Source organism: Saimiri boliviensis, chromosome 19, assembly GCF_048565385.1.
Source record: "Saimiri boliviensis isolate mSaiBol1 chromosome 19, mSaiBol1.pri, whole genome shotgun sequence".
Taxonomy (NCBI): domain Eukaryota; kingdom Metazoa; phylum Chordata; class Mammalia; order Primates; family Cebidae; genus Saimiri; species Saimiri boliviensis.
In genome coordinates, this window is record NC_133467.1 from 19,164,140 (window position 1) to 19,176,191 (window position 12,052).

Here is a 12,052-nt window from a genome sequence, read left to right on the forward strand (position 1 = left end):
TGGACTTCAGAACAAATGTTTATTACTGCTTAATGGGGCCAAAGGGGCAACACAAAGCATCGAAAACATCACTGGCTCACAAAAAGAGTCACCTTGTTACCTTCTCGGTTGCATTTGTTTATTTCACAAGGCTTCATTCACACGTAAAAACAAGATACTAATCCAAGTTCATAACAATTATAAAAGTAAACATTTGTTGGAACAATGTACAATAAATTGCACTTTTTAGACGAGCATTACATTTACATTTATAGAGTATACTATACATAATATATGGCATTATGGAAACATCTAATTGGTCATTGTTTATAGAGGAAGAGGCTGATCACTAACGTTTATTTTGTAGTTAATTAGTACTGTTCAGACTAATCAACTCCTTTATTCTAGAACCTGTTTTCTTTAGAGATGCCATGGACAAAATCACAGAATTCATAAAAATAGATAATTCAGAATCTCTGCTACCTCCTCGGCAAGGGAAAGGTAGGAGTTGGAAAGAAAGGAAGTGGGGCTGACTGAGAAACTTCATCCCTCATTGGAACTAAGGAGTCATGCATTATGCAAAACACCAAAAATAGAGAAACTGATACAATAGGCTTTTGGGACATCTTGGATCTGGGACCATCTCCAGCCTTATTCTTGTGCTTTCATGACACCAGAGTCTTTCAACGCATTTACGTTCTCACAATTCAGTCCATATATTTTATCCCATATATAATATATAGTTATTAAAAGTTACAGTTTAATGGAAAAGATTTTACATGTTAACTGTCAATGGAAAAAGGAAAATAAAATGTTCATTTTCTACTCAGTGATTCTTTTTTCTTAAGCTTTTCAGAATACTAATGACAAATCAGAGATGGAGGTAGGAAGAGTGGGATATATTAATGAAATGTTTTTATAGCTGGCAGCATATTCAGGTAGAGATAAGCTTGACATATGTAGCCTTTTAGATGCAAACTGAGAAAGGAATGCCAGACAGCTGACCGTAGTCACTAAAACCTCCTATACATCCACTTTTCTCATTACAGCTCATGATCGGCATCTCCCACTGAGGTGCTCCCAAGGTCCAAGCCCTCATTTTGTTCACTTTTGAAAGGTAAAGAATTTGCTAAGGTAAAGGACTTTGCCTGTATTAAATGGAAGCCACTATGAGAGAGGAAGCAGCACTGGGACAGTTCTAGTTCAATGTGACTATCAGCATGGTGACTAGAAAGAGTTTTACATCTGGTAGTAGGACACAGTCTACAAGGCTGTGGTCTGGCCTTCTGGCTTTGATCATCATTTCTTTGATCAACCAAATACGCATTTGAGATATGTTGAAATGTGTATTTGGTTGTATGGTACCCAGGTAAACAAAAGAAGCAGAGATACTCTATATAAAATTCCTCCAATTAAACACACATACAAACCTAACTGTTCAAGTCATACAACAGAATTTCTTCACTCTCTCACTTGTAATTGGAGCAAAAGAGTCAGTATTTTGGAGTTTTTTTTTGTTTGTTTGTTTGTTTTTTTAAATTGAGACAGAGTCTTGCTGTGTTACCAGGCTGGAATACGGTGGCATGCTTTTGGCTCACTGCAACCTCTGCCTCCCGGGTTCAAGCAATTCTCCTGCCTCAGCCTCCCGAGTAGCTGGGATTACAGGCGTGCACCACCACGCCCAGCTAATTTTCGTATATTTAGTAGAGATAGGGTATCACCATGTTAGCCAGAATGGTCTCAATCTCTTGACCTTGTGATCTGCCCACTCAACTCCCAAAATGCTGGGATTACAGGCATGAGCCACTGTGCCCGGCCATTTTGGAGTGTTTTTAAGGGCAAGTTATATAATCATCTTGCTTATCAAGTAAAAGTGTTCTTTTCCAGAAGATAAAACAAAACCAAGGCATTTACTTTTTAAAAAAAATTTTTTTTTTTTCCCCTTGTGGTCCCAAAATCAGACAACCACCTAAGTGTTTGATGTCAAGGTTGGTGGAAGAGTTGGTAGACTAATTTTAGCAAAAGTAAAAGAAGGTTCAAGCCCTTACATTAGTTACACATGTGATTCTCCTTCTGGGTGACTGACTGACTCCTTTAAGGATCTAACTGTATCGCCTCTGCCCAAATCTGTATTCTTTTCTCTTGCTTTCTCACTTCAGTTAGGAAATAAAGCAACTAGTTATTAACTGGAAAACATTTTAAGAAAATGGAGCAGGGGTTGGAAAAAAATAAATATTAATACACCCTAGGAAAAAAAAGAAACAAGATACATACTATTAAATATCCCTACATCTGTACAAAGGTTGCTTTTCTACTTTACCAGGGACATTTCAGAAAGCCAATGAAGAAGAAAGTACTAATTTAGGGGCAGGAGAAGACGCTGGTCGAATGGCATTCTTATTAGTGTTCCTGATAGGCACTCATAAATAAACAGAACATTAAGTAACTGAGAATTTCTTTGCATTAAATTATGTGTAACTAAATATAACCAAATTGTGACATGGCTCGGGATGTGGGAAGCTAGCAAACATATGCACTGCAAAATCCAGCTTGATTTCCTTCAGAGTTAAAGAATGTGTGGAGATTCTCAAGATATAAAAGTTGACGAACTGCATTACCAAGTTGAATTTCATTCATTTAATGTTTTTTACAGAATTTCATGAAAATAGAAATGATCAGTTCTCAGATATTACGAATACTAGATTTCCAGAGGAATTTTTTTTACAGAGTGCATCCTAGGAAAGACACTGGAATCTTTTGAAACCTTCCTGGATATTTGGCTGGTTAATCTCTTCTAAATGAAATTCAAGACAAGAGATGCAAGTCTCAAAATATATCTCAAAATAAGTGAAATTAAAACTAGCAGTTACTTCATGCTGGAATGCATGAGTTTTCAAACAATAGACAGTGAAGGACGTTTTGTTTGGAATATTGCTATTATAACATTGTATGATCAGATCACATATCAAATTCTGAATTTTCTTTGTTTCTAGTCTTAACTATTGCTGCTAACTCAAAGGCATTACAGTGAGGGAGAGTTTAGGCTTATGGTACCAACAGGGATACCCAAGTATGATATGGGGCTGGTGCATTAAAAAAAAAACTATGTGTTGCCCTCATAATCTTTTGTAAGAGCTACAAGAAAACTCAAAAGATGGACTTACCAAACTTGACATGTATACACCTGTTGATTTTTCTTTTTTGAGACAGTTTTGCTCTTGTTGCCCGGGCTGGAGTGCAATGACGCGTTCTTGGCACATTGCAACCTCTGCCTCCTCGATTTGAGCGATTCTTCTGCCTCAGCCTCCTGAGTAGTTGGGATTACCGGTACCTGCCACCACACCTGGCAATTTTTGTATTTTTAGTAGAGACAGGGTTTCACCATGTTGGCCAGCTAGTCTTGAACACCTGATCTGAAGTGATCTGCCCACCTCAGCCTCCCAAAAGTGCTGGGATTATGGACATGGGCCACTGTGCCTGGCCAGGGAGGATTCCTCTCTTAAAAGGAAAGGGACTGTGGAGTTGAACAAGGTCTCCAGGTCAGGGATTGACCTAGAGCCATTATGTTTCTCCCTCACCTACTGTTCTTTAAAGAAAATTATGCTTTAGGCATTCTGTGGAATGTACTTATTCTTCTAAGTTGAAACAAGCTCTGTACAGAACTATGAAATTCACAACACAAAAGAACATCTTTAATTTAGCTGGCAATTTGATAAGGCAACTGCACAGGGCTTCTTGGGATTATAGCGTAAAGTACCAATAAAGCTCACAGCCTATACTAAAGGATTTACAAAAACAAGTGCCGAGATAGTGTTTTCTAGCTATTATATTTTACAAAAAAAAAAAAAGTTAGCTTATCTAGACCACCATGTAGAGAATATTAAAGTCAACATAGACACTTGGAATGCTGGGTTATGTTCCTTTTTGGTAAGAAGAAAATAAATTTTGTAATGAAAGACGTCAGAACAACAAAAGATTCATGTAAGAAGAGTATTATCTGATGAGTATAACAGATAACAATCCCATCACTTTTATGGGCTGTAGATGATATAAATGCAGATAAAGGGGATTTCACTTTTTAGAACATAAAAGACCATTTTAGAGGAAAAGACTCACTGGGAGCATCTTGGTGCATCTTCCTTGGGTGGAGATGCTCTTATTTGATTCTTACTTCTAAGAGTGTGTTACTTTTAATTGCAACATATGGCACAGATGAGAATCATTCTGGCACTATAGAGTTTAAGATCCTTTGCAAATAATATGTTCAACGATGAGGGCAATGATGAATATCAACAAATGTTATTGTACATACCTAATAGTGGTTTGGTTGATGTGAAAGGGTCAGAGGCCTCCAAAATAGCTTACAACATAAAAATAGTTTCACTCTTATCAAATAAATTCCTGCAAGGACTATTTTTATAGGCATGTTAAATATAATTGATAAAATATTTCCACTAAATTTTAAACAGTAGCGTTACCTTTCCATGAGATAAGTATTTCTCTAAATATTTTATATTCAATCAAAAATGTTACAAATGCATTTGTATCTCTTTATCTATGGGTACGAAAGACACACTTTCAGGGAACTACAGAAGTCAGAAAAAGTTGCCCAACATTAAACTAAGATGCCGTGAGGATGATCTCTATTTCCTATTTCAGTACTATGTCCTATAACAAAGTTGCAGTATGTTAGTGTTTCCTTAGCAAGTATATATCAACATTAAATGAAATACTCTGTCCCTGGTTCTGTGTTCCACTATATTCAGCACAATGGCTGATCCAGGGCCTTATTAGGCGTCTCTGGTGAAGGCCACCTAAGTGTGTAAGTTGTACTATCCACCTTTAACTTTAAAATTGCCAGAAGTTCCATCTATGTCTATACTTAGGCATACTTAGGAACTTGTAAGTCCCACGTGGAGTTCTTAACAGGATCTGTTACAATACCACAGCCCAAATGATTCCAACCTACGCTTATTAAAATCTCATTTCCATTTACCTAATGTGTATTCTGAATAGCCCATCTATCCCTGGCACTTCATTTCCAGATGTACCGAACAGAAAACCAAAGTAAACCAATGATCATCACTGACTGGTTCTTTCCTTTGGAGAGGATTATGACTCCCCTGGGAATCAGGCTCAGGAGGAAACCTGAGAGTGGTCATACCTAGCCCCACAGTGTGCTTTATCTGAATAAATCCTGAAAAGTTAAGAGGTTTAGCTTTCAATGTTTTTCTCCTGTGACAAAGATCTTCCTATCACTTCAACCTTGGAATAACAAGATGTCTCCATTTTATGTAAGATAAAAATAAGTATGAATTAATTAACTGAGCGCTAAATAAAAAATCATTTAGTTCTGAATTACTTATTTCCAATTGAACATCAGGCATACAAAATAATGTGTCATACTATGATGGATCTGAACATGGCCTTCCATGAAGAAGCTGGAAAGTGGGTATTCAACATAGAACAGGTCAGTTTAAATAACATCCCTTTGAAAAGTGTCATACAAGAAAGAGTGAGAGCTACTGAAAGATTCTGGCTTGTTTTCTGGCCTCCTTGACTTTCCTTCAAAGGGACACCAGGAAGAATCCTCCCAGGTTTCCACTGCTTGATCATTGTGCTCTTGCGCTTGGGTAAGGCTGGAACTATGTGCTCTCCTTGGGTGGCTGGGTGACTGGTGGTGGCTGCAATGGCTGGGTGCCCGTGGCCGTTTTGATAGAGTTCAGGGTTTTGCTAAACCAAGAGTTTTTTGCAGCTTGGATTTCATTCATAAGGGCTCCTCTCTGATGTTCAAGTTCCTAATTAAAGCAAGAAAATCATCTGAGTTAAATAAATGTTTTCTCTGTGCCAAATAAATAAATAATAGCGTACAGCGTTTTGGAGTCCCAAGGTACGTGGCTGCCAGTTTTCCTCCCACAAAACCCAGGAGAGGTTTAATCGGCTTCTTAATACAAGGATAAAGTTGAGAGTTAAAAGAGTCATCAAAAAACTAGCATCTGTGCTTTCTCTCAACGGTGAAAGAAAACCTCATTTTATTCTTTTTTCACCTGCAAGTTAGGTTCAAATTTAGGTTTAGATTGTAACCCAAGATAACAGGTTTAAAAACCACAAATAGGCCGGGCGCGGTGGCTCACGCCTGTAATCCCAACACTTTGGGAGGCCAAGGTGGTTGGATCACGAGGCCAAGAGATTGAGACCATCCTGGCCAATATCGTGAAACCCTATCTCTACTAAAAATACAAAAATTAGCTAGGTTTGTTGGTGTGCACCTGTAGTCCTAGCTACTTGGGAGGCTGAGGCAAGAGAATTGCTTGAACCCAGGAAGCAGAGGTTGCAGTGAGCCAAAATTGCGCCACTGCACTCCAGCTTGGGCAACAGAGTGAGACTCTGTGTAAAACAAACAAACAAACAAACAAACAAAAAACCCACAAATAAATGTAAACATATGGATGAATTTTTACTGATAGTATAAGCATAATGAGTTCTAGTTCCAAAGAAATAGGCTTTGCCCTAAGAATGTCCAAGGTCAGAGCAGACACCTGGTGGAAGCCGGCTGATGTGGTGGACGCTGGCAACATGGCAGCCATGCCGCTAGCAGGGATCACTGGGAAAATGAAGGAGAGTCCATCAGAAGCCAGGACTATTTCTAATTATATTATGCTCCAATATGAATAAAGACAATGGGGAAAGGGGTTTGACAAAATAAGCTAAAGATAAAAAGAAGCTCCAAAGAAAAGAACGGGTGTCAGCCAATGTGTGACTCTCAGGGTAGGGACAGCAGAGTGGGTTTGATTTTTCATTTTCAGGATCAGTCACTGAAGTGACCAAATTCTATGAGAAGGGATGTAGGCAAAAAATCTCAGGGTTAAAAAACACAAAAAGCATATGCTTAATTAAGTTCTCATAAGATAGAATTTTTGTTATTAAAATTTCCTTTAAAATTATATATTTGTTTATATCAGTGTTAAGAATACATGATATAAAACATGATTATGCAGGACACATTAATAGATAGAAAATGTGTAAATCACATGATTCTGACCTTGATAGGTATATTCTGACGTACCAGAGTATCCTGGACCATTAACTCTTTATTCTTTCTTGTTCTTTTACCAAATCACTAACCTGAATTTTACACTTGGCCTCCACCAACTGCAGCTTGGTTTGTGCCAGTTCCAGTTCCATCTCTCTCAGCTGCTTCTTAAGTGAGTCCTTCTCATCATCCGTTTCAATTCCTTGGTCCTCTCTGCTGGCGGCTGCTAGCTTTAAAGCGCCCTCCTTGCTGAAAATGTCACTGCAGTGTTTGCATGCCATCATCTTCCCCTAAAGTATGCAAAAGAGGTAAACAACATCAAGCTGTATTCCATAGGCTAAGTCACCTTCTGAAACAATAGATGACTTTTTAGATGCTGCTTATTGTCATCAAATGCAGGCCCGTTTCTGAAGGTTAATTAATGTTCTTGTGCTGCAATCAAAATCACTGCAGTCAGCCCAAACCCAACAATCCAAGACAGGTGCTCCTTTTTCCTAAAGTCTATCTAGAAATACCCTAGAAATGGAAAGTATTGTAGCATCTCTTTGAAATCTGTTCTAGAAATTTTGTGCTATCATTACTCTTAGTAGATGCCAAGCCCCACACCAAATGCTCTACCTAAAGTATTTTACTTAATCCTAGAGCAGCTGTACGAGTGAGCACTACCATCACCCTATTTCATAAAGAAAGAAACTCGGAGTTTAAGTAACTTGCCTGTCGTAGACTGAGGAAGGTCATCATGACTAACCTAAATCCATCCTTGCAACAAAGTACATGTCCCGCTGTTGAGGTTTAAGTAAAGAGGACCCTACTGTTTAAAGGAATGTAAGTTAACTCTACCACATGCCTAGATTGTCAGCTGGGCCCACAGCACTGAACAGCAGCAACTCTTTTCCAGATAATAGTGCTGTTGTTTTCCTAAAATATCTTCAAAAATAATTCATTATGGAAGCCCTCTTGGGGTTGGGAAAGTAATAATTCATTAGAGATAAAATAAAAAATGATTCAGTCGAGATAAAAGATATTACACACTATTTCTACTTTGGTGTCCTACTGTGACAAGCTCAATGTGTCCCTCACTGTGCCCATCCTCCTCTCTTCACACGCACGGAAAGCAACTCTCCACCATGCATTCGCCACATCCCAAATGGCATGTCTCCACCATTTGGGCCTGAAGACTCTGGGTCATCTTTTCATTACCTCCTCTTTCATCCCATGTCCGGCTTTTATCCCATTAATTTCTTCCTCTGACGTCTCTGAGCTCTTCCCATTCCAGGCCTGCATCCCTAAGGGTCACCTTCTCAGTACTCACTGGCTTCCTTCTCATCACATCCATAATCTACTCTTGATATTCCTGTTCATTAATATTCATTAGACATGTAAAAACAAAATCTCACTCTCTTACTTAAGAACCTCTGAGAATAATTAGGCCAGTATAGGCATATTGTAAATATTTGTTGTGTATTTACCGTTGACTAAATATGTGTTGACTAAAAATGTTAAAGAAATAGCTTTTGATCTGAGTCTTAAAAGTTTACAACGCTGGCTAAGTAATTTTATTAGGTTGAACCACATGAGAGGGAGGGAGGGAGGATGACATTTCAGCAAAGAGCCCACCACCAAGTGCAAAGACATAGCACCTTCAGTAACTTCAAAGAATTCAAAATGGCTTAAGCAGAAAGTAAGTGATATAGCAATGAGTGAGATGGGAGATCCCTGTGCCAGGTCATAAAGGTCTTTAAATACCACGCTGCCAAATTCTGATTTGATCCTACAGAACATGTATTCATTTACTCTACCAAGCTCTGTGCTACAGGTCAAAGATAGAGCAGTAAGTTTGAAGAGCTGCAGTCTGGCAGACCTGCTAAAGTGTGGTGGGTACTGCTGATTCTCACCCAGTATTCACTTCTCCTTTAGGAACAGACCCTGAGTTTATGTGAGCCGACAGTGTGTCTAGATAAAAGGTGACACTCCGTAAATTCCCTCAAAGCTGCTACGTAAGCAGAGGTGTAGGGGGAGCTTCTCAAAAGGCTGCTTAGAAAGAGCTCACCCAGGGGAATGAGGCCTCATATCTTGCATCTCCTTTTGGACTAAAATTCTGCCATAGAGTGTGGGTGTGATGGCAGGAGCTCTAGTTGAAAGGTGACCCTTGGGACAGAAGTCCACATGAAGATGTGGGTCACTAGTGACTGATTAGCTTGGGACTAATGACATCAAGCATCTACCTTTCTAGTCCTAGACTGCTTTTATGTAAAATAATCAACACCTTTTATGTTTAAGCCAGTGTTATTTTGGGTTTCCTATATGTGGCCAATTTAATTCTAAATTGATAGAGTAAGAGTCAAATTAATCACCTTATATTTGGGAACATTCATTCTGATTATAACGTAAAGAATGAACTGGGGGGTAATCGTGACAAAAGAAGATTATCACAGGAAACTGGAAAACCCAAACGCTATCATACCCAGTGAGACGGGAAGAAGCACTAGAGAGATGGGAGGCAGTACAGTCTCCCAGCTAATGTTACTGACTTTAGAGTCTGACTTCCTGGCTTTAAATTCTGGTTCTACTAGGTGTAGAACCTGGATCAAATGAATTAACTGTTTTCAGCCTCATCATCAATCAAGAAAGAAGATATAGTGTCTTTTTTTTTTTTTTTTAATTTTGTACCAGGGTCTCACTGTCACCCAAGCCGGAGTGCGGAGGCATGCTCACAGCTCACTGCAGCTTCAGCCTCCTGGGCTCAAGTGATCCTCCCACCTCAGCCTTCTGAGGAGCTGGGACTACAGGTGCATGCTACCACGTCCAGCTAATTTTTGTATTTTTTGTAGAGAGAGGGTTTCACCAAGTTGCCCAGGCTGGTCAACTCCTGGACTCAAAGTGATCCACCCACCTAAGCCTGGGCAGAGTGTTGGAATGACAGGCGTGAGCCTAGTTCTTCTTTATTCTGGCTAAGAAAAGTTTACGTTCCTCTTCGTGAATGTCATGACCTTTCATTAGGTAGTCTCACTTACTTTGCCACTATTTTCTCTGTTCTTTAATACATATTGTAATCACATCAGTCTCTGTAATGAGACACTGAAATACTCATTCCTATGTCTGGGTCTTCATTCACATCATTTCTCCTGCAATGTTCTTTCTAAACACTTCTCTCGCCGGGTACGGTGGCTCAAGCCTGTAATCCCAGCACTTTGGGAGGCTGAGGCGGGTGGATCATGAGGTCAAGAGATCGAGACCAACCTGGTCAACATGGTGAAACCCCGTCTCTACTAAAAATACAAAAAATTAGCTGGGCATGGTGGCGCGTGCCTGTAATCCCAGCTACTCAGGAGGCTGAGGCAGGAGAATTGCCTGAACCCAGGAGGCGGAGGTTGCGGTGAGCCGAGATCGCGCCATTGCACTCCAGCCTGGGTAACAAGAGTGAAACTCCGTCTCAGAAAAAAAAAAAAAAAAAAAAAAAAAAACCACTTCTCTCTAATTACTATCCATCCTGTGTTAGTCCAGCCTTCTCCATAAAGCGTTTTTTGGTCTATAGTTCTCATGATGTTGCTTTCTTTACTACTATGATTGTCAGTGTGATCCATCTTAGCACTTTTATTTTTTATTTTTTGAGATGGAGTCTCACTCTGCTGCCCAGGCTGGAGTGCAGTGGTGTGATCTCAGCTCACTGCAACCTCCACCTCCCGGGTTCAAGTGATTCTTGTGTATCAGCCTCTACAGTAGCTGGGATTACAGAAACGAACCATTACGCCTGGTTAATTTTTGTTATTTTTAGTAGACAGGGTTTTCACCATGTTGGCCAGGCTGGTCTCAAACTCCTGACCTCAGAATCTGCCCACCTTAGCCTGCCAAAGTGCTGGTATTACAGGCGTGAGCCCAGCCCAATTTAGCTCCCTTGAACTGCTTCGTAAGTTCTTCATTTGCATGTGTACATAACTTGTCCTATAGGAAATTTTTTTTTTTTTTTTTTTTTTTTAGACAGACTCTCACTCTGTCACACAGGCTGGAGTGCAATGGCATGATCTCGGCTCACTACAACCTCCGCCTCCCAGGTTCAAGAAATTCTCCTGCCTCAGCCTCCTGAGTAGCTGGGACTACAGGCACACAACACCATGCCTGGCTAATTTTTGTATTTTTAGTAGAGATGGGGTTTCACCATGTTGGCCAGGATAGTCTCAAACTCCTGATCTCGTGATCTGCCAGCTTCAGCCTCCCAAAGTGCTGAGGTTACAGGCGTGAACCACCATGCCTGGCTTTTTTTTTGTTTTTGAGATGGAGTTTCACTCTTGTTGCACAGGCTGGAGTGCAATGGTGCGATCTTGGCTCACCGCAACTTCTGCCTCCCAGTTCAAGCGATTATCTTACCTCAGCCTCCTGAGTAGCTGGGATTACAGGCATGCACCATCATGCCCAGCTAATGTTTTCCTACAGGAAAATTTTAAGCTCCTTTTGATGAGTAATTTCTATAACAAAATGGCAGTCTAATAGCTATGCACATAGTACATGCTCAATAAAACCTTTACTGAGTAATCAATATAAATTCTCATTTTGTTATTTCCATAAAGATTTTAGCTCAGCATTGAGAACACATGGACACAGAACAGGGGAACAACACTCACCAGGGTCTGTTGTGGTGTGGGAACTGTGGGGAGGAAACTTAGAGGAGAGGGCAATAGGTGCAGCAAACCACCATGGCACGCGTATACCTATGTAACAAACCTGCACCTTCTGCACATGTATCCACTCCCCTCCTTTTTTTTTTAGAAGAAATAAAAAAATTTTCAGTTCAGAATAGTTAACCCTTTAATGCCATGACACCTCATCAACTGAATCTTGGTCAGTATGCCTATAAGGTACAAACAGTGATAAATGCTAACTAGAAAGAAGTGCAAAGATAGACCAGAGAGGGAAGATACAAACACAAAATTTTAGCACATCAGAGAGGGAGACCACCAACCCTATATTCATGATATCCCTGATTAATACTGTGTAACATGAGTAAGAACAAAACGCTTTGAACACAAAGTCTGGTATGTCAGG

At 39.9% G+C, this 12,052-nt stretch overlaps 1 protein-coding gene across 13 annotated transcripts in view; it reads right to left on the reverse strand.

The window, feature by feature from the left end:
* Window positions 1–12,052, reverse strand: part of RABGAP1L (RAB GTPase activating protein 1 like) — a 709,048-nt gene continuing 696,996 nt past the window's right edge. For all 13 annotated transcript variants that reach the window (XM_074390018.1, XM_010336102.3, XM_074390015.1 and 10 more), the window contains 2 exons: window positions 7,105–7,302; window positions 1–5,777 (listed from right to left, as the gene is read on the reverse strand). In XM_074390018.1, the coding sequence (XP_074246119.1) occupies window positions 5,625–5,777; window positions 7,105–7,302 (351 nt within the window). In that variant the 3' untranslated portion in view covers window positions 1–5,624. The remainder of the gene's footprint in view (window positions 5,778–7,104; window positions 7,303–12,052) is intronic.